The following is a 23,842-nucleotide window of genomic DNA, read 5'->3' as shown; positions in this document are numbered from 1 at the left end:
TATCCACTACTGCTGTTAATTGTTGCATAGAAATAAGTACTGGCGCGCTAGGTGTTGCCTGCGCGGGCAAAGCTGGTGTAGACACAGAAGGAGAGGATGTAGAACTATCCCCACTACCTTCATTAGATGAATCATCTTGGGCAACATTATTAAATGTAACAGAGCTGTCCTTACTTTGTTTGGACGCTATGGCACAATTATCACAAACACTCGAAGGGGGGACCACATTGGTCTCTATACACACAGAACATTGGTTATCTGATGGCACAGACATGTTAAACAGATTTAGGCAGGCAAACAATGCAATAAAAACGATTTTAAACAAAACCGTTACTGTCTCTTTAAATAATAAAATGACACACTTTATTTCTGAATGTTCAAAAAACTATGAAGACAATATCTGATTTTTATGAAATTTGGACCCGAGTGTCTTAAAGCGTTGAAAGTATTGCACAGCAAAAATGAAGACTCTAGCCCTTAAAATAAGCAAACCGGAGCTAATTGTTGGATTTAACCGGTTTTATACACTACAATCCCTGCTACAGCTTTTGCTGTAGCTTTTACCTTCCTTAGGGGTCAACCACCACAGAAATAAGCCTTCTGGAGTCACTTTCTGAGCCACAGGACCCTCTCACATGAATCTGCATGCACTGCCTTGAAATCAACTGTGCAGCTGAAGCGCCAAAATGAGGCCTCCTCCCTCAGCATACTAGAGTGAAGGGGCCTTCCTGACTAGATTAGGCGTCTAAAACAAGCCAGATCAAATAAAAAACGTCCCCAAGTGTATATAAGCTTATAAAACATTTCAAATGCCATGATATTGTAATAAAAATCAATCGATTTGGCCCCTAATAGTGTTTACCAGCATAAAAACCAAAAAGGGGAAGCCTGTTATCATTTTTGCTGAGTTCAAAGAAAAATGGCTTACCGTTTTCCCTGAGGGGAAAAATGACTGTCATCTAGCATTAGCCTGTGTTGTTAGAAGGAGACTAGTCATACCTGAAGCAGATGAGTCTGCAAACTGTTACCCCCAACTGAAGTTCTCTGGTTTCAACAGTCCTGCGTGGTAACAGCAATGGATTTTAGTTACTTGTGCTAAAATCATAGCCCTCTTAAACAGAAATCTTCATCACTTTTCTGTTGTAGAGTAAATAGTACAAGCCAGCACTATTTTAAAATAACAAACTCTTGATAGAAGAAATAAAAACTACAACTAAACACCACAAACTCTTTACCATCCCCGTGGAGATGCTACTTGTTCAGAGCGGCAAAGAGAATGACTGGGGGGCGGGGCCGGAGGAGGGGCTATATGGACAGCTTTTGCTGTGTGCCTCTTTGCCATTTCCTGTTAGGGAAGAGAATATTCCCACAAGTAAGGATGAAGCCGTGGACCGGACACACCTATGTAGGAGAAATATTCTCTGTCCTCCGTTGAAGGGTCACATTCCCCTCCATATTGCACAAACTTCCATGATTCAAATAAAACATGCAATTAATTTTTTTTGTTACTAAATGTCATTATTTATGAGAGCATACTGATATAGGTTTAGGAATGTGCACATGGTTTGAGCACTATATGACAGCTCTCTGGATTATGAACCTTTAATTTTGACTTCCATTTTTAAGAGCTCTTTAATTGCCTATTTCCAGAGTCACAATCTAGACACATGCCCAGGAGTGGGGGGCATTTCTCCCTTTCTTTGCCCCCATAGGGGTGCAACAAATGTTGTTTGTTTGTTCTTGTAACGTCCATCTCTCACCTGAAGATAAAAATAAAGAGCATAAGAAGCATACAGAACGTTGCCACATTATCCATCGTCTTCATCAGGACCACCAACTGGCGCCTCAGTGCTGGCATAAACCTAACCAACTTCAGCACCCTCAGGAGGCGAAAAGTACGCAGCACAGAAAGTCCTCCGTCATTCTGTCCAATAATCTCCCAAACGCTAAAGAGAAAATGATCAAAGACAATAGTAATTATTAGTTAAAATAGAATATGCAAACATGGTAAATTGGTTTTAAAACGTTTTATGTCCATTGCTCATCATCTTAATTTCAAAGTGTCAACTCATTCAGTAGCTATTATGATCTCAATTAAAAAGATAAAGAAATATTAAAATCAGAGACGGCAGATTAAACATGTTGTAGTTAAAGATATTATTTATAATGTAAATGACACATTCTTATAGAGTGAATAGGCTAATGGCTTCATATTGAAATGTATTTTATCGCCGTGGCGACGCACTTGCATTCCGTTGGTTTGAATGATATAGGACGTGGTATCTCTGGAAACATTCAACATTTAATGATGGAAATATCAAACAAAAAAAAAAAGACGGATATAAATGTTTGGAAGAGCACAGAGAAGCGTAATAGACACTTAAAGAGAACAAGGGTGAGGCGTACAGATGTATCTGAGAAGACATGAAAAACTGACGCGATCAGCGACTGCGAGAGACAAACGGCCGGCTAAACAAATGTCAGACATCACACGACTGATAACACTTGCAGGGAAATGTGTTATCTGTGAAAGCAACAGACCTCAAAACAGTATACGTTGCCCTTTTATTTGTATAAGCAGAGACTGCGAGATTTTATCTGTCAAAGTCAAACCTGTAGTAACATTATAAAGTAAAGGACATTTGTTATTCAGCACATCAGCGCAGCCCTAGTATAGGGGAGTAGACATGCAAATGTTTTATCGCTTGAAGGGGCATGGGAGTCAAAATTAAACTTTCATGTTTCAGATAGAAGGTTCAAATAAAAAAAAGACTTTTTTTTTTACATGAGATCATACTGTAGTATGCTCAGCAACGTGCCCACCTCTTGTGCACTGTGTTTATAACATTTTATCAAACACAAATACTACTGACATATGGTGCTCAAGACATGTGCACACTTTTGAGCCTACCTCAGTATGCTCTTTTGGAGGGAGCTAAGTTTTAACCAAGAAGACAAAGAGAATGAGGGAAATTTGGAAGTAAATTGAAAACTTTTGTAAAATTGGACTCTCTATCTAAATCAGGAAAGTGGCCCTTTAAAACATCTAGGACACATGCTCAGAGCAACCCTCTAAGTTGTATTAATTGATTATATGCTACGTACATGCTACTTATATATAAATTATATGGTATGCATATGCTACTTATATGCTATTTATATGCTACTTATTTTCTATTTATATGCTATTTATATGCTACGTATATGTTACTTATATGCTATTTATATGTTACTTATGTGCTTTATATGCTACTTATATGCTATTTATATGTTACTTATATGCTATTTATATGTTACTTATATGCTATTTATATGTTACTTAAATGCTATTTATATGCTACTTATATGTTATTTATATGTTACTTATATGCTATTTCTATGTTACTTATATGCAATATATATGTTACTTATATGCTATTTATATGCTACTTATATGCTATTTCTATGTTACTTATATGCAATATATATGTTACTTATATGCTATTTATATGCTACTCATATGCTATTTATATGCTACGTATATGCTACTTATACAGGTATGCTACGTATATGCTATTTATATGCTACATATATGCTATTTATATTTTACTTATATACTATTTACATGTTACGTATATGCTATTTATATGTTACCTATATGCTATTTATATGCTACATATATGCTATTTATATTTTACTTATATATTATTTACATGCTACGTATATGCTATTTATATGTTACCTATATGCTAATTTATATGCTACGTATATGCTATTTATATGTAACGTATATGCTATTTATGTTACTTATATGTTATTTATATACTACGTAAATGCTATTTATATGTTACTTATATGCTACTTATATACTACATATATGTTATCTATATGTTACTTATATGCGATATATATGCTACTTATATGTTACTTATATGCTATTTATATGCTATGTATATGCTACGTATCTGCTATTTAAATATTACTTGTATGCGATATGTATACTACTTATATGTTACTTATATGCTATGTATATGCTATTTATATGTTACTTATATGCAATATATATGCTACTTTTATGTTACTTATATGCTATCTTTATGCTACTTATATGTAACTTATATGCTACGTACATGTTACTTATATGTTAATTATATGGTATGCACATGCTACTTATATGCTATTTATGCTACTTATATGCTATTTATATGCTACTTATATGCTATGTATATGATAATTATATGCTATGTATATGCTACTCATATATTACTTATATGTATGCTTACTTTGAAAACCTATTGTATAGAATTTGCTTTTTCCGAGGGAGTATAGGACAAAGCAATTTTTTTTTACACAAAAGGATTTTTTTTAATTTCCATCTAAAGGGGAGAAAAGTCCACGGCTTCATTCATTGCTTGTGGGAAATAGGAACCTGGCCACAAGGAGGAGGCAAAGACACCCAGGGGCGGACTGAGACCAACCAGGGCCCCCGGGCAAAAGTGTGGCAGGGCCCCCCCACCTCCTCTTTGCTCCACCTACCTACCTCCTAGGCACCTCCCACCTCATATGCCGCTCCTCACCATGTTTTTAATTGCCATATAAAGAGACAATGTTTTCCTTAAAGGGACAGTAAACACCAGAATTTATATTGTTTAAAAAGATAGATAATCCCTTTATTACCCATTTCCCAGTTTTGCACAACCAACACAGTTATATTCATATACTTTTACCACTGTGATTATCTTGTATCTAAGCCTCTGCAAACTGCCCCCTTATTTCAGTTCTTTTGACAGACTTGCATTTTTAGAAAATCATTGCTGACTCCTAGGAGCTTCACGTACCTGAGCTCAATGTTATCTATAAGAAACACATGAACTAATGCACTCAAGCCCTATCAAAATGCTTTCAGATTAGAGGCGGACTTCAAGGTCTAAGAAATGAGCATATGAACCTCCTAGGTTTAGCTTTCAACTAAGAATTCCAAGAGAACAAAGCTAAATTGGTTATAAAAGTAAATTGTAAAGTTGTTTAAAATTACATGCCCTATTTAAATCATGAAAACAATTTTTAAACTTGACTGTCCCTTTACATAAACTAAATATTGTAAATTAACAAGTGCTTATGCAAAAAAATAAAATCCCCATGCCTATATGCACTAAAGTACGGAGCAGAAAGTAGTGAGGGAGAGACAAGGGGTTAAAATCACAGATTGTCCAGTATATTGGTGAAGGACAGCTGGTGTCTGGTTTTGAGGATACAAATAAAAAGAGCCTTTAACTTACCCTGGGTCATGTGATGCTTGGTTGAAAAGAACATTTTAAATAAGGGAGTTATATGGTGTTTTAAAGGGACAGAAAGTAAAAATTAAACTATGATATTACAGATAGTGCATGTAATTGTATACAATATGCCAATTTACTTCTGTTATCAAATTTGCTTAATTTTGTTGGTATCCTTTTGTTGACCAGTAACCCATGGTAGGCTCAGGAGCAGCAATGCACTACTGTTAGCTAGCTGAACATATTGGGTGAGCCAATGACAAGAGGCATATACTGTATGTGTATTCCCCAATCACCAGCTAGCTCTCAGTTGTGTATTGATGCTCCTGAGCCTACCTAGGTATGATTTTAAAGATTTTAATATCACATATACAGAAACTATATCTGTATTTAACTCAAGTACTCATAGGTTACTTCATTTAATGGGTGCTGCAAGTCTATAGATTAAGCACTGATACTGTTAAAAAAAACCTGGTCTGGGCTTGTATTGAGCTACAAAATTGTGTTCTACAGTCTGGTCCCAATATTGTAGGAACTGTATCTTATTTCACAAATAGTCTGATATCATGGTTGCTATAAGGGGTTAGGCTATCACAGTTATAATAAGACAAGCAAAACCTTAGAACTAATACAAAGTGAATCATGAGAACCTTAGTTACTATAAAGCACTTTATTATGAAGTCATTATGCCTAAAGTACAGTGGTGTTTACAGTAATAGAAATGTGTTCTGAGTTCCACTGCTTAAATAAAATTGTTTAAAGTGGCTTAACATTTATGTTTGATCCCAGATGACCTTTTATTTGATCACAGATGTGCACTTTAACATTTAGCTCTCCTCCTTGCATGCTGTCACTCACACATGGAAAGTGATATTCACACTCTCTTACAAATGCTGGGGACTCCCACACAAGCACTGACTGCTGACTGGGAGAGCTGATAAGGGGACATTTATGACTCTCAGTGCAGTGGCTAGAGGGTAGTGTAAACATCGGCAGCTAGATGTGCTGCAGCGCAGCCCACATGCCTCTGAACTCCATCCTTGACTCCAGCAGCAGAAGGGGGGTTGGTGTGCACGGTGCACACATACAATTTCACTGTTAACTCTGCAAAAGCATTTAGCACAGAGACTATATCGCAGCTCAGCCTTCATCCCAGACCCCCACACATTGAAATTATATGCCCTGGTTAAATGTGCTAGTTCTGTGCTCACAGGTGCTCTATCAAATGTCACTAGGACATATATTTTAATGTGTGGGGGTCTGGGATCTCTAAACAAAGGAGCTGACATCCCATTTCTTATTTCTTACCCGGTTCCAGCTCTGTCTGGCTCTGCAGGCTGACACTGCACTTGACTCCTCACACTGTGGCCTCACTGTCTCTGATTCAAAACAGCAGCGGTATCAAGTAGCTGCTTAGTTCCACCCACTCTCAAACTCCTCTGCAAAAGCCTGAGCGGGTAATATAATTTAAATATATCTTGCCCGGTGAGATTTAATTTATAGTAGTCCTGGCTGAACCCCATAAACCCCCGCTCTCAAAGAAAAGCCCCAGCCCAAAAAAATAAATAAAAAATATGTAAAATAATAATAAAATTAAAAAAACAAAAAACAACAACAACTTAGTGCTGCATGATGCAACTCCCTGCAGGAATTGCAGGCCCTCTAACACATGCAGGGCCCTCGGGCAAGGGCCGAATTGCCCGACTTGTCAGTCCGCCCCTGAATACACCCCTGCCAAAGGCTTAAATACCTCCCCAACTTCCCTCATCCCCCAGTCATTCTTTGCCTTTCGTCACAGAAGGTTGGTAGAGAAGAGTTGGAAGATTTGGAGTAGTCTCTTATGGAGGGTAGTACTCTTCGGAATGGGACTGGAGTTTTAAGTAGTCCTGTCAGCCTCTCAGTGAGAGCTTGGGTTAAAGTCCGGAGATGCAGGGAGAGTCTTTCTGTGAAACCATCCCAACTTATTTTAACAGCTCCATAAGCAATCAGCGTTGATGAGTTTCGCTGCCTGCTTTCTACACTCAAGTCCATGTCAGGAGCGATGCTACTACACTTCACAATTGAGAGGCCATGTTCTTGTTCCACGGCGCATATTCTGGTAAGGATGTTTAATTTTTATACACATAATGAGAAGCAGAAGACAGGGTCACAGTGTGATGCCTTTTATCTTTATAAAATCAAGGGTTAACATCCCTAGTAAGGGGATTATTGAAAAGGGGGGGGGGTTATACATAATATTGTTTATTGTGTCATTGCTGCGATATGTGTGAGATGAGGCTCTGGCAATGGGTAAACTTTAGTTTCCTTCCGGGTGTATTTGCGCAGCTGTTTTGGCACGTTTTCTCCCTAGTGCAGGGGTGGTATTCCTTCTGTCTGGGTGTGGCCTAATCTATTTCCTTGCTTGACTGGCAGTGCAGGAGATGTAACGGTTTCTGTGATCCGTGTCCTAGGAGGTGGTGAGTGCTCCGGCCATTGGAGGTTATAAAGGTGCCATTGTTTATATTTTATAACTAGTCTGTAATAAAGCCGCAAGCTATGGAGGACTCTTATGCGTTAGAGGGTACTCCCTCTTTAACTAAGTTTAGTACCTGTGTTTATTGTGAGGAGGTTCCGGTAGATTCGCCTGCTCAACTATGTTCCCTTTGCCTTGATAAGGTCTTGACTTCTCGAAAGAAGAGAATGTCTAGCACTACTGAGTCATCCACCTCTGAGGGCTCCCCATCCCGTGAGGTGTGTCCCCTACATTCATTTCCAAGTATACATGCAGCGCCCCAGGGCATGTTTATCTCTCCTTCGGGGGAAATCTGTTGGTCGTCAGACTTTGCGGATCAACTGCAAACGGTGGTCTCTAAGGTTATTAGTGCCTTACCACGTTCTGTTAAGCACAAGCGTAGGGTAAAATATGGTGATCCGGCCCAGGAGTCATATACTCCTATATATATCTGGGAAAGGTTATCCTGACTTTAGGGTTAGGATGGAAAATATGGGCTTTTTGCTGAGTCAGGTGCTTGCTACTCCGGAACCAAAACTACCGGAGGAATCCTCGATTCCTAAGCTTGATAAAGTGTATGAGGACAGGGTGGTACCTCAGACCTTCCCAGATCCTGTTAAGATGGCTAACATTATTAAGAATGAATGGGAGAGATTAGATTCTTCCTTTTCCCCTTATTCTTCCTTTAAGAAACGGTTCCCCGTTCCGGACTCTCAGCTAGAGCTGTGGGGGACCGTCCCTAAGGTGGAGTGTGCTATCTCTACGCTCGCCAAGTGGATGACGATTTCTCTTGAGGATAGTTCGTCGTTCAAAGTGCCCATGGATAAAAAGTTATAAAATATGTTAAGGAAGATGTTTCAACACACGGGGTTTGCTTTTCAGCCGGCAGCGGCGGTAGCAGCGGTTGCCGGAACTGCAACATATTGATGAGAATCTCTGTCTGATATGGTCGAGAGGGAGACTCCCCTCGACGAAATACAAGAGAGAATTAAGTCCTTGAGGGTAGCTAATTCTTTTATTTGTGATGCCAATATGCAAATTATTTGCCTTAATGCTAAGGATTCAGGGTTTTCTGTACTTGCCCACAGGGCTCTGTGGCTAAAGTCATGGTCTGCGGACATGACCTCTAAGTCCAGACTGTTGTCCCTTCCCTTTCAGGGAAAGATCCTGTTCGGTCCAGGGTTGGACTCGATCATTTCCAGGGTGACGGGAGGCAAGGGTGCTTTCCTACCGTAGGATAAGAAGGTTAAACCTAAGGGATCTACTTTTCATCCCTTTCATGCGGACAAGACCCAACACCAGCAGCCCGCCATGAAAGCGGATCAGTCCAAGGGTGCTTGGAAGCCAGCTCTGTCTTGGAACAAGTCCAAGCCGAACAAGAAGTCCACCGAAACAAAGTTGTCATGAAGGGGCGGCCCCTGACCGGATTCTGGACCAAGTAGGATGCAGATTGTCTCTCTTCTCAGAAGCCTTGTTGCAGGACGTTCAGGACCCTTGGGTTCTGGAGGTTGTCGCCCAAGGATACAGGATAGGGTTCAGAACTCATCCGCCCAGGGGAAGATTCCTCCTGTCAAATCTGTCTTCCAGAACAGAAAAGAGAGAAGCATTTCTAAACTGTGTAAGGGATCTCTCTTCTCTCTGAGTTATTGTACCATTACTACAAGCAGAAAGGGGTCTAGGGTACTATTCAAACCTTTTCGTGGTCCCAAAGAAAGAGGGCACATTCCGCCCGATCCTAGACCTAAAATGTTTAAACAAGTTTCTGACTGTTCCATCATTCAAAATGGAAACGATCAGATCTATTCTGCCCCTAGTTCAAGAGGGTCAGTTCATGACGACAATAGACTTGAAGGAAGCCTACCTTCATGTGCCAATTCACAGGGATCACTTCAGGTTCCTGAGATTTGCTTTTCTGGACCAACATTTCCAGCTTGTGGCCATTCCATTTGGTCTGGCGACGGCCCGAGAGTCTTAACAAAGGTTCTGGGGGCACTGCTTGCAGTAGCCAGATCCAGAGGCATTGCTGTGGCGCCCTATCTGGATGATATCCTAGTCCAGACGCCGTCATTCAGTCTCGCAGAGAATCACTCAAGGGCCCTTCTTCTTTTGCTCCAATCTCACGGTTGGAAGATAAACTAAGGAAAGAGCTTCCTGATATATTCTATATCCATGAGTATATTTCTAACAGATCAGCCATGCAGGAAGATTGCATCCGCCTGTCTTGCCCTTCAGTCCTACTCCAGTCCCTCTGTGACTCAGAGTATGGAAGTGATTGAGCTCATGGTATCCAGCATCGATGTCATTCCATTCACTGGGTTTCATCTCAGACCTCTTCAGTTGTGCATGTTGAGACAGTGGAATGGCGATCATACAGATCTGTCCCAACAGATTTCTCTGGATGATCAAACGAGGGACTCTCTCTCTTGGTGGATCCTTCCGGAACAACTGTCCCAAGGGACATCCTTCCTGAGACCGTCCTGGGGGATTGTGACCATGGATGCGAGTCTGGCAGGATGGGGAGCTGTTTGGGGTGCCAGGATGGAACAGGGAAAATGATCTCGAGAGGAGTCTCTCCTCCCGATCAATATTCTGGTACTTCGAGCGATCTACAATGCTCTGAGGGCATGGCCTCTTCTGGGGTCGTTCAGCTTCATCAGATTCCAAACAGACAACATTACCTTGGTGGCTTACATCAAACAAAGGGGGGGGGGACAAGAAGCTCCCTAGCGATGAGGAAGGTTTCTTGGATATTGGAATGGGCAGAGTCCCACAGCTGCTTGCTCTCAGCAATCAACATTCTGGGTGTGGACAACTGGGAAGCAGATTTTCTCAGCAGGCCATCCTTCCATCCGGGGGACCCCAAGGTGTTTGCAGAGATTTGTCACGAATGGGGGACTCCGGAGATAGATCTCATGGCATCCAGACTCAATTGCAAGCTACCCAGATATGGGTCGCAGTCCAGGGATCCCCAGGCAGTGCTGATAAATGCCTTAGCGGTACCTTGGGGGTTTAACCTAGTTTACAGTTTTCCACCGTTGCCACTTCTGCCTCTTGTAGTGGCCCGCATCAAACAGGAGCAAGCTTCGGCTATTCTGATTGCTCCATCGTGGCTGCAGAGGGCGGGAGGATGTGGTTTGCGGATCTGGTTGGGATGTCATTGTCTCCTCCATGGAGGTTACCCTGTCGCAGGGATCTGTTGGTACAGGGTCCTTTTCAACATCAAAATCTAGATTCTCTGAGGCTGACTGCGTGGAGATTGAACGCTTAGTCTTGGCCAAGAGAGGGTTTTCTGAGAGAGTGATTGATACTCTCGTTCAGGCCAGGAAGCCGGTCACTCGTCGCATCTATCATAAGGTGTGGAGTACTTACTTGTCCTGGTTTGAGAAGCATGGATATTCTTGGCACAAGGTTAAGGTATCCAGGATTTTGTACTTTCTCCAGGATGGTCTGGAGAAGGGGCTTGCCACCAGTTCCTTGAAGGGACAGATTTCGTCATTATCTGTTCTGTTACACAAGAGTCTCGCTGAGCTTCCTGATATAAAGTATTTTTTCAGGCTTTGTCTAGAATCAGGCCTGTTTTTAGACAATCCGCTCCTCCTCAGAGCTTGAACTTGGTTCTGAAGGTGTTGCAGAGGGTTCCATTTGAACCTATGCACTCTGTTGACATTAAGGGGCCTATCTATCAAGTTCCGTATGGAGCTTGAGGGCCCATGTTTCTGGCGAGCCTTCAGGCTCACCAGAAACACCAGCTATGAAGCAGCAGTCTAAAGAGGAGGCGGACAGATATCGCTGCAATTCAACCCAATCGAATACAATTGGGTTGATTGACATCCCCCTGCTAGCGGCCCATTGGCTGCGAATCTGCAAGGGGTGGCGTTGCACCAGCAGTTCACAAGAGCTGCTGGTGCAATGCTGAATGCGGAGAGCATATTGCTCCTTATCTGGTGTTTCACGCTGATAGGGCTGTTCTTTGTACTGGTTTGGGATTTCTTCCCAAGGTTGTGTCTACCTGTAACATCAATCAGGAAATTGTTGTTCCTTCTTTGTGTCCAAACCCCTCTTCTCCTAAGGAGAGATTACTTCATAATTTGGATGTAGTTCGAGCTTTGAAGTTCTATTTTCAGGCTACGATGGATTTCAGACAGACTACATCTCTTTTTGTGGGGTATTCAGGGAAGCGCTTGGGCCAGAAAGCCTCTGCAACTTATTTGTCCTTTTGGTTGAGGAGCATGATTCACTTGGCCTATGAAACAGCGGGACAGAAGCCTCCTCAGAGGATCACGGCTCATTCAACTAGAACTGTGGCTTCTTTGTGGGCCTTCAAGAATGAGAATTCTATGGAGCAGATTTGTAAGGCGGCTACCTGGTCCTCCTTACATACCTTTACAAAATTTTACAAATTTGATGTTTTTGCTTCGGCGGAAGCAGTTTTTGGGAGAAAGGTTTTACAGGCTGTGGTGCCCTCAGATTAGGGTCCGCCTATTGCCGTCCCATTTTGATTCAGTGTCCTCTAGAGCTTGGGTATTTGTTCCCACAAGTAATGGATGAAGCCGTGAACTCTCCTTCCCTTTAGATGAAAAACATAAATTATGCTTACCTGATCATTTCATTTCCATTGTGGGGAAGAGAGTCCACGGCTCCTGCTGTTGCTCTGGTGGGCGGACCTAAATTTAGTTTTTTGTTCTTCTGGCACCATTTATACCATGATATTTCTTCTACTGTTCCTTGTGCTAGCGGCAGAATGACTGGGGGAAGTGGGAAAGGTATTTAAGCCTTTGGCCTCTATTTATCAAGCCATCAACCGCAAATACACTGGAATTCCGCATCGTATTTGTGGCGGGGCTGATTCGACATAGTTATCGAGCCCTACAGACTGGCAAAAGTAGAATTTATTGACGTAACATACGATTTCCCTGACTCAGTCTGACACAGATCGATGCTTACGTCACTACAGATGTTCCGAACGCAAGTTCGGCACAATCTGACTACTTTTGGAAGTTATCAAAGAACAACCAGGTTCTTTGACAGCAGCGAGAGCTCATGTTCGCTGCTGCCCGATATCCCATTGATTCCTATGGGAAGTGTCTGCACCTAACACCCTAACATGTACCCTGAGTCTAAACACCCCTAATCTGTCCCCCCCCTACACCGCTGCCACCTACTTTATACTTATTAACCCCTAAACCGCCGCCACCTACATTATATGTATTAACCCATAAACCGCCACTCCCGGACCCCGCCGCAACTAAATAAAATGTTTAACCCCTAAGCTGCCATTCCCAGACCCCGGTGCAACTAAATAAAATGTTTAACCACTAAACCGCCGCTCCCGGAGCCCACCGCCCCCTACATTAAACTTATTAACCCCTAATCTGCCCCCCTACACTGCCGCCACTATATTAAAGTTATTGACCCCTAAACCTAAGTCTAATCCTAACCCTAACACCCCCTTAAATATTATTATAAAACTTAAATATTATTTATATTAATCTAAAATAAATTACTATTATTAACTAAATTATTCCTAATTAAAACTAAATACTTACCTATAAAATAAACCCTAAGATAGCTACAATATAACTAATAATTTGTAGCTATTTTAGGGTTTATTTTTATTTTACAGTCAACTTTGTATTTATTTTAACTAGGTACAATAGTTATTAAATAGTTATTAACTATTTAATAGCTACCTAGTTAAAATAAATACAGATTTACCTGTAAAATAAATCCTAACCTAAGTTACAATTACACCTAACACTATACTACAATTAAATAAATTAAATCAATTAAATACAATTACCTACAATTAAATAAAATCAACTAAAATTAACTAAAGTACAAAACCCCCCCACTAAATTACAGAAAATAAAAAAAATTACAAGAATTTTAAACTAATTACACCTATCTAAGCCCCCTAATAAAATAAAAAATCCCCCAAAATAATAAAATTCCCTACCCTATACTAATTTTTGTTGTGGGGCATTACCTCAAAGTAATCAGCTCTTTTACCTGAAAAAAAAATACAATACCACCTCCCCAACATTAAAACCCACCACCCACACACCCAACCCTACTCTAAAACCCACCCAAACCCCCCTTAAAAAAACCTAACACTAACCCCCTGAAGATCAACCCACCTTGAGCCATCTTCACCCAGCCGGGCCTAAGTCCTCAACGAATCCGGGTGAAGTGGTCCTCCAGATGGGCAGAAGTCTTCATCCAATCCGACCAGAAGAGGTCCTTACAGATGGGCAGAAGTCTTCATCCAAGCGGCATCTTCGATCTTCTTCCATCTGACGAGGAGCGGCTCCATCTTGAAGATATACAACGCGGAGTATTCATTGATCCCGACGACTCAGCGATGAATGACGGTTCCTTTAAATGACGTTATCCAAGATGGTGTCCCTTGAATTCTTATTAGAATTCTATCAGCCAATCGGAATTAAGGTAGGAAAAATCCGATTGGCTGATCCAATCAGCCAATAGGATTGACCTTGCATTCTATTGGCTGTTCCGATCAGCCAATAGAATGCAAGGTCAATCCTATTGGCTGATTGGATCAGCCAATCAGATTGAACTTCAATCCAATTGGCTGATTACATCAGCCAATCGGATTTTTCCTACCTTAATTCCGATTGGCTGATAGAATTCTATCACCCAATCGGAATTCAAGGGATGCCATCTTGGATGACATCATTTAAAGGAACCGTCATTCGTCGTTTAGTCGTCGGGATCGATGGATGCTCCACGTCAGATGTCTTCAAGATGGAGCTGCTCCTCGTCGGATGGAAGAAGATCGAAGATGCCATTGGATGAAGACTTCTGCCCATCTGGAGGACCTCTTCTGGCCGGATTGGATGAAGACTTCTGCCCGGCTGGGTGAAGATGGCTCAAGCTAGGGTGATCTTCAGGGGGTTAGTGTTAGGTTTTTTTAAGGGGGGTTTGGGTGGGTTTTAGAGTAGGGTTGGGTGTGTGGGTGGTGGGTTTTAATGTTGGGGGGGTGGCATTGTATTTTTTTTTCAGGTAAAAGAGCTGATTACTTTGGGGCAATGCTCCGCAAAAAGCCCCAAAGGGCTATTTGTAATTTAATATAGGGTAGAGAATTTTATTATTTTGGGGGGATTTTTTATTTTATTAGGGGGCTTAGATTAGGTGTAATTAGTTTAAAATTCTTGTAATTTTTATTTTTATTTTCTGTAATTTAGTGGGGGGGGGGGTTGTACTTTAGTTAATTGTAGTTCATTTTATTTAATTGTAGGTAATTGTATTTAATTACATTTATTTAATTGTAGTATAGTGTTAGGTGTAATTGTAACTTAGGTTAGGATTTATTTTACAGGTAAATTTGTCTTTATTTTACCTACGTATTTATTAAATAGTTAATAACTATTTAATAACTATTGTACCTAGTTAAAATAAATACAAAGTTGCCTGTAAAATAAAAATAAACCCTAAAATAGCTACAATGTAACTATTAGTTATATTGTAGCTATCTTAGGGTTTATTTTATAAGTTAGTATTTAGTTTTAAATAGGAATAATTTATTTAATGATAGGAATATTTATTTAGATTAATTTAAATAATATTTAAGTTAGGGGGGTGTTAGGGTTAGGGTTAGACTTAGGTTTAGGGGTTAATAGATATAATGTAGGTGGCGGCGGTGTAGGGGGGGCAGATTAGGGGTTAATAAATGTAATGTAGGGGGCGGTGGGCTCCGGTTTAGGGGTAAAACATTTTATTTAGTTGGGTCCGGGATCAGCAGGATAGGGGTTAATAACTTTATGTAGGTGGCGGCGGTATAGGGGGCAGCAGATTAGGGGTTAATAGGTATAATGTAGGTGGCGGCGGGGTCCGGGAGCAGCGGGTTAGGGGTTAATATATTTATTATAGTTGTGGCGGGGTCCAGGAGCGGCGGTTTAGGGGTTAATAAGTTTATTTAGTTGCGGGAGGCTCCGGGAGCGGCGCTTTAGGGGGTAAAACAGTATAGTATAGTGTGGGTGTAGCGACAGGGTTCCAATAAAGCTGTGAAAAAGCCGAAGAGCAGCGAGATCGATGATGGTTAGTTAACAACAGTCTGCTACTCATTGCACCGTACTTTGTGCGCAGCTTTTTGACAGCTTTCTTGATAAATTTGGCGAACGTATTCAGGTCCGCGGCGGCAATGTTAGGTAAGCTTAGGCAAGCGTATTGGTGCCGGAAAATGCTACAAAGTAGACAGCTTGATAAATAGAGGCCTTTGACTGGGGTGTCTTTGCCTCCTCCTGGTGGCCAGGTTCTTATTTCCCACAAGTAATGAATGAAGCCGTGGACTCTCCTCCCCACGATGGAAATGAAATTATCAGGTAAGCATAATTTATGTTTTCCTTTTTACAAAGATTTATAGTTTTGTCGGTAAAGACCTGCGGCTCTAACGCTCCTTTTTTTTCCAGCGCACCCTTAAGCCAACGCTGGTATTATGAGTTTTCTGAATGGCTGCGTTAGCCTCAGAAAAGTGAGCAAAATTTAGCGCCACTTCAACCCTCAATACCAGCTTTGCTTACGGTAGCGGTGCACGATTTCCCCATAGGATACAATGGGGCTGACCTGGCTGAAAAAAAAATAACACCAGCAAAAAAGCAGCGTTCAGCTTCTAACGCAGCCCCATTGTTTCCTATGGGGAAACACTTTCTAAGTCTACACCTAACACCCTAACATGTACCCCAAGTCTAAACACCCCTAACCTTACACTAACCCCTAATCTGCAACCCCCGCTATCGCAGACACCTGCATTTTATTATTAACCCCTAATCTGCAGCTCCGGACACTGCCACCACCTACATTATCCCTATGAATCCCTAATCTGCTGTCCCTAACATCGCCGACACCTACATTATATTTATTAACTCCTAATCTGCCCCCCCAATGTTGCCGCCACGTACCTACCCTTATCTTAACCCCTAATCTTCCGACCGGACATCGCTGCCACTATAATAAATGTATTAACCCCTAAACCGCCGCACTCCCGCCTCGCAAACACTATATTACATTTTATTAACCCCTAATCTGCCCCCCCAACGTCGCCGCCACCTACTTACAATTATTAAACCCTAATCTGCTGCCCCCAATGTCGCTGCTACTATAATAAAGTTATTAACCCCTAAACCTAAGTCTAACCCTAAATTTATTATAATTAAATAAATTAATCCTATTTAAAACTAAATACTTACCTATAAAATAAACCCTAATATAGCTACAATATAACATAGTTACATTGTAGCTATTTTAGGATTTATATTTATTTTACAGGCAACTTTGTATTTATTTTAACTAGATACAATAGCTATTAAATAGTTAATAACTATTTAATAGCTACCTAGTTAAAATAATTACAAAATTACCTGTAAAATAAATCCTAACCTAAGTTACAATTACACCTAACACTATACTATCAATAAATTAATTTAATAAATTACCTACAATTAAACTAAACTAAAATACAATTAAATAAACTAAACTATATTACAAAAACAAACAAACACTAATTACAAAAAATATAAAAATATTACAAGAATTTTAATCTAATTACACCTAATCTAAGCCCCCTAATAAAATAAAAAAGCCCCCCAAAATAATACAATCCCCTACCCTATACTAAATTACAAAAGTAATCAGCTCTTTTACCAGCCCTTAAAAGGGATTTTTGCGGGGCATTGCCCCAAAGGAATCAGCTCTTTTACCTGTAAAAAAAAATACAAGACCCACCCACACACCCCTACTCTAAAACCCACCCAATCCCCCCTTAAATAAACCTAACACTACCCCATTGAAGATCACCCTACCTTGAGCCATCTTCACCCAACCGGGCCAAACTCTTCATCCGATGCGGGCACAAGTGGTCCTCCAGCCGGGCAGAAGTCTTCATCCAATCGGGGCAGAAGAGGTCCTCCATCCAGCAGAAGTCTTCATCCAAGCGGCATCTTCTATCTTCATCCTTCCGGCGATGAGCGGCTCCATCTTAAAGACCTCCGGCGCGGAACATCCAGCTCGACCGACGACTACCCAACTGGTCCTTTAAATGATGTCATCCAAGATGGATTCCGATTGGCTGATAGGATTAAATCAACCAATCGGATTTTTCCTACCTTAATTCCGATTGGCTGATAGAATCCTATCAGCCAATCGGAAATTGAGGGACGCCATCTTAGATAAATTCATTTAAAGGACCAGTCATTCGTCGGGTAGTCGTCGGTAGAGCTGGATGTTCCGCGCCGGAGGTCTTCAAGATGGAGCCGCTCATTGCCGGAGGGATGAAGATAGAAGATGCCGCTTGGATGAAGACTTCTGCTGGATGGAGAACCTCTTCTGCCCCGATCGGATGAAGACTTCTGCCCGGCTGGAGGACCACTTGTGCCCACATCGGATGAAGAGTTCGGCCCAGTTGGGTGAAGACGGCTCAAGGTAGGGTGATCTTCAATGTGGTAGTGTTAGGATTATTTAAGGGGGGATTGGGTGGGTTTTAGAGTAGGGGTGTGTGGGTGGTGGGTTGTAATGTTGGGGGGGTCTTGTATTTTTTTTTACAGGTAAAAGAGCTGATTACTTTGGGGCAATGCCCCGCAAAAAGCCCTTTTAAGGGCTGGTAAAAGAGCTGATTACTTTTGTAATTTAGTATAGGGTAGGGAATTCTATTATTTTGGGGGGCTTTTTTATTTTATTAGGGGGCATAGATTAGGTGTAATTAGATTAAAATTCTTGTAATATTTTTGTATTTTTTGTAATTTAGTGTTTGTTTTTTTGTAATATAGTTTAGTTTATTTAATTGTATTTTAGTTTAGATAATTGTAGGTAATTTATTTAATTTATTTTTTGATAGTGTAGTGTTAGGTGTACTTGTAACTTAGGTTAGAATTTATTTTACAGGTAATTTTGTAATTATTTTAACTAGGTAGCTATTAAATAGTTATTAACTATTTAATAGCTATTGTACCTAGTTAAAATAAATGCAAAGTTGCCTGTAAAATAAATATAAATCCTAAAATTGCTACAATGTAACTATTAGTTATATTGTAGCTATATTAGGGTTTATTTTATAGGTAAGTATTTAGTTTTAAATAGGAATAATTTAATTATAGTAAATTTATTTAGTTTTATTTAAATTATATTTAACCATTTGAGTGCTGAGCACTTTTCCACCTTGGTGCTAAGAGGTTTTAATGTTTTTTTTTATTTTCTATTTTTTTAAACATTTTTAACTGTTGGAAAGATGATTACCTTTCCAATGATGGGTCTTGGGGGTCTGTAGCTGCTTAGATGACTGAGATACAGGCTTCTAAGCAGCATGCCCCCTGCTCCTATACTTAACATTGTTAAGTATAAAGTTGCGCAGTGACGTCATCATGTTATTGCGCGTGACGTCACCACGCAAAACGGGAAGCCCCGGCGATGCCTGTCACTATGCAGGCACAATCGCCAGGGTAGGAGCGGGTGGGAGCCCCCAGATCTCCCTCAAGGTGGGAGAGTGCTAGTGACGGCTCTGAGCCATCATTAGCACCAGAGTGGGAAACTCTGTGATGACTCAGAGCCGTAATTAGCACTCAAAGGGTTAACTTAGGGGGGTGTTAGAGTTAGACTTAGGTTTAGGGGTTAATAACTTTATTATAGTAGCGGCGACGTTGGGGGCGGGAGATTAGGGGTTAATAATTGTAGGTAGGTGGCGGCGATGTTAGGGAGGGCAGATTAGGGGTTAATACAATTTATTATAGTGTTTGCAAGGCGGGAGTGTGGCGGTTTAGGGGTTAATACATTTATTATAGTGGCGGCAGATTAGGGGTTAATAAGTGTAGGAAGGTGGCGACGACGTTGGGGGGGCAGATTAGGGGTGAATAAATATAATATAGGTGTCGGCGATGTTAGGGGCAGCAGATTAGGAGTTCATAGGTATAATGTAGGTGGCGGCGATGTCCGGTCGGCAGATTAGGGGTTAAATAATTTTATTATAGGGTTTGCAATGTGGGGGGCCTCGGTTTAGGGGTTTATAGGTAGTTTATGGGTGTTAGTGTACTTTGTAGCACGGTAGTTAAGAGCTTTATGTTCCGGCGTTAGCCCATAAAACTCTTAACTACTGACATTTTTAGGCGGTAGGAGTCTTGGCGGTAGAGGCTGTACCGCTCACTTCTTCCAAGACTTTTAATACCGGCGTTAGGCAAATCCCATAGAAAAGACAGGATTGATGTAAGGCGATTTGCGGTAGCCAAAAGTTGCGGAAGAAAAGTGAGCGTTAGACCCTTTCCTGCCTGACTCGTAATACCAGAGGGCATTAAAAAGCAGCGTTAGGACCCCTTAACGCTGCTTTTTAAGGCTAGCGTAGAACTCTAAATCTAGGTGGATATTTGTGTAGAAAACTAAGTAACTGCTACCAGAAAAATCTAATAAATGAGTATTTAATATGTAAGATTAGAAATGATATGGAATGGATTAATTAGAGACAATTTCAACATTTCGCTAGGTGCCAGTATATGAAGCAGTTGGCACAATACATATCTGTACATCTGCTGGCCGCCTGGGTGGTATTTAAACCAGATTAGCCAAACACATAACATGCAGATTGCCAGGAAAACAGAGAGTAAAATGGATGTAAACTCTCTGGTGAACTTTCATTACCAAAATATTATAATAAAAATACAACACGAAATGTATCTGATTCAATTTATTTATATATAAAGCCAAATGCTGCTGTCAAATATGCAACAACATGGAAAATTAAGATTTCAATGTGCACGTTTGGATTATAGGGACACAAATATTTTTTTTCATTTTTAAAAGCACAGTTCAAAAATGGTTTATAGCTTTTTATTATTTTTTTATACACACATAAAGGTATCCTTATCTTATCTCTGTCTGTATGTACAAAATCCAATATTTAGGTAATAAAATGTTAATTAGCAATTGTCTCTATATTTCTGCTGCTGTCTTTTGTTTACGTAGCCATTCTGAAGCCAATGCTGCAGCATTTATATATTAACTATAGATGGCAAAAACAGCTATTTAAAATAACAAAGCAAAGGTAAAGGTTGTATTTTAAAATAATTTAATACAGGTAAAAATGATCTTTGTGAACATTTTAACGGGGAGTAAGTACAATGTCCCTTTAATGCAAATCCTGCTATTAATAAACGTTTTTGCTTTGTTCTTGTCAAGCTTGTAGAGAAGTGTCAGCCTCCACCAATAACGGAAGTTGTACCTTTCGCCCAATCATCATTAGAAGAATCGCACAGCTGATATTGTAGTATAAACAGTTTTCTCTTAACATTTCCTGTTTAAATATGGCTGTTTCATATGTTTTAGGAGATTTATTCCATTTTTAAGGGTCTGCACCAACTGGATTTATAAATCTGTATTTATATTAATAAACTTTAACTCACCAATTATCCTGAATCCTAATGGCTCCTTTGTATGCATGATAGAAAATGTCTAAGTACAGTGTGCTTGGTTTCTAGGTATATGACATAGAGAAATGCTTATTCTTTGGTGTGAGATAAGAACAGATCTGAAAGACACCACCTGTATCCCCGGCACAGGTTTATTATATGGTGCCTTACGGTGCTGTGATGTCACCATTAATAAGTTACCAGCATACACACATATGTCTGTTTGCAAAGAGACTGCTCATTCACTGATTGGTTGTGATGGGCAGTCAGGTGAACAGAACAAAGAATTTAAGTTTTATGTGACCATGCAGAAAGTGGGAATGTGAGAAAGAGTACCTATATTAAGTTTAATTGCTTGACTAGTAAGAAAGGTGAGTATATTAAACAGGGTGCCCATAGACAGTTGCATAATATAAGTTGCATCACTTGACCAGGCAGAAAGGTAAGGGTACCAATATGCAGCTGTCTAATGTTAGTGTAACCACTTGTCCAAATATAAAGATGCACTTCTGAGAAAGAACACTCCTGGGCAACTGCCTGATGTGGCTACAAAGAAATGTGACTTTGAATAAAAACGAGAGTTAAGAAGGTTAGAGAAAAAGTGGGAGGTGCGAGAAAGGAGGATCTGTTTGGAAAGCAAGGGAGAAAAGAATCCATGCAGAATGAATAGAAAGAGAAGAGGAGTAAAGAAGAAAATAGGGAAAGTTTAAAATGAATAACAATGAGTTGGTGTATAGGGGGGAGAAATGTGATAGCACAAGGGGTAGATTTGAGGTTGACAGAGGAATAAGGATGGAGAGGACAAGGGGAAGCTAATTTTGATATCATGTGATTTTTCTAATGCCCCACCCACGAGGGATTGCTTAATGTTTCAATATCTCAGCCAAAGCAACAAAGAGAACTAAATCCAAGACATAAGGCAATGAATGCATGCAGCCCTACAGCTAAATGTGATCAGAGCAGTGTATGATGAGGTTCTTATGCCCATGCAAGACTTTACCTTATTATGACTATGATCCCATCAAAAATGTTATATGGATTTCGGAGATAATCAAATAAGCCAAATGCAGAAAGTTTTAACATCATTTCCAGGGCGAACATGCTGGTGAAGACAATGTTACTGATTTCCAGGATATTTGTGAGTTCTTCAGGCTGTTGGAAGAAAATAATGTGGTTTTTAGCATTGTGTGCTCAGCGTAACATATATATATATTGTTAAGGACAGACTATTAAACGTCAATTCTTTATTTTATATATATCTAATACATCAGATTACTTATTCAACCAGAACATTCCCATATATGTCCCAGATATTCTAATATTCCTTTACTGCCAACTTATCGCAGTAGGGGTTGTTTACAACATTTCATAAAGGGGAACAAATGACTGGTGTGTGGGATAGAGACAAAAGGGGAGAGACCGTCTGGTTAAAAGATAGATGAAGTAGTGGTAATGAGACAAAGGCAAAGTCATTCATAACATGGAGAGAGAGAGAGGGATGTGGAAACAGTGGGGACAAAACTGACAATGTCATTGTCACTGGGGAAAGAGATAGCTTTGACATGAGAGTGCCAAAAATAGACCAAGAAGAAAGAAGAGAGAGATTCACAGCAAGAAGGAAAGAGACATATTTCTAGCTTAGAATGTGAGTGTAAGAGACATTACCAAAAATCAAAATCAGAAAAACAGCACACATTAATATCTTTATAGGAAGGAAATAGGGAACTGACACAAAAAACAAGTGTAATTCCAGTCTTTCTAGTTAAATAGGGTCAAAGGGAATACAGCCAATGTTTTGGACCTGTTATAGGCCCTTAATCGTGTACTAAAGGCCCTTAATCATGGAACGGGGAGCTCAGCTCAACAGAATGAAATTACTAGTCTGATAATAACTTTATACAACCAAACCATTATTTTATATGAAACATGAAGAATCATAGAGAAGGAAACAAAATTCTCTAGTTGCATTCGTCCTTTATTTTGCACATCTACCCAGAGCAAGGAAAACTGATATGTTTACTATGTCACTGTTGTTAGCTGAAAATAAGACATTAACTAATATTCTCACTTCCCCAGTAATTAGAAGATAAATGTGCAAGTTGATTTTAACAATAAATCAGTTCAGCCTTGAAAAGGAAATAATTGTGTTAGTATAAGAAACAATACAGCTGAGACCAACATGAAACACGTTGTTTAAAACTTCTAATGTTTCTACTTCTGAAATATGATCCATTGTCACAATATGAATATCAAATACATAAAAACACAGCAGTGTGATATTCTGATTATGATTGCAGGTTAGTTAATTACACACAATTTTACAGCCTTATACTAGGGTTATACATAACCTTTTTAAGACAAGTAATAAAGCAATTACATTCTAAAATATACAAATATACATCTTTGTAATGATATATGATTATCAGAGTAATGTCTGAGTGGAGTTTAAAAATAAATCAGAAATAACATAGCTGAGACATAAAACGCGTTGTTCTTGAATCGGTCTGATTCAAGAACAACGCGTTTTATGTCTCAGCTATGTTATTTCTGATTTATTTTTAAACTCCACTCAGACATTACTCTAATAATCATATATCATTACAAAGATGTATATGAGTTCTTAATCATCAACTAATTAAAAAAGCTTAGCAATGTGATATTCTGATTATGACAGCAGGAAAGTTAGAGCTAAA

At 39.9% G+C, this 23,842-nt stretch overlaps 1 protein-coding gene across 1 annotated transcript in view; it reads right to left on the bottom strand.

Annotated features, from left to right (window-relative positions):
* CACNA1I (calcium voltage-gated channel subunit alpha1 I) overlaps positions 1–23,842 on the bottom strand; it is a 682,041-nt gene that overhangs the window by 381,656 nt on the left and 276,543 nt on the right. Inside the window, exons 9-10 of the mRNA XM_053689431.1 lie at positions 22,150–22,301; positions 1,761–1,946 (exon numbers count right to left, since the gene is read on the bottom strand). Of these exons, the coding sequence (XP_053545406.1) occupies positions 1,761–1,946; positions 22,150–22,301 (338 nt within the window). The remainder of the gene's footprint in view (positions 1–1,760; positions 1,947–22,149; positions 22,302–23,842) is intronic.

The sequence above is a fragment of the Bombina bombina genome, chromosome 7 (assembly GCF_027579735.1).
Source record: "Bombina bombina isolate aBomBom1 chromosome 7, aBomBom1.pri, whole genome shotgun sequence".
In the NCBI taxonomy this organism is placed as follows: Eukaryota; Metazoa; Chordata; class Amphibia; order Anura; family Bombinatoridae; genus Bombina; species Bombina bombina.
The sequence above is the reverse complement of the archived record's forward strand: the minus strand, read 5'-3'. Positions and strand labels throughout refer to the sequence as shown.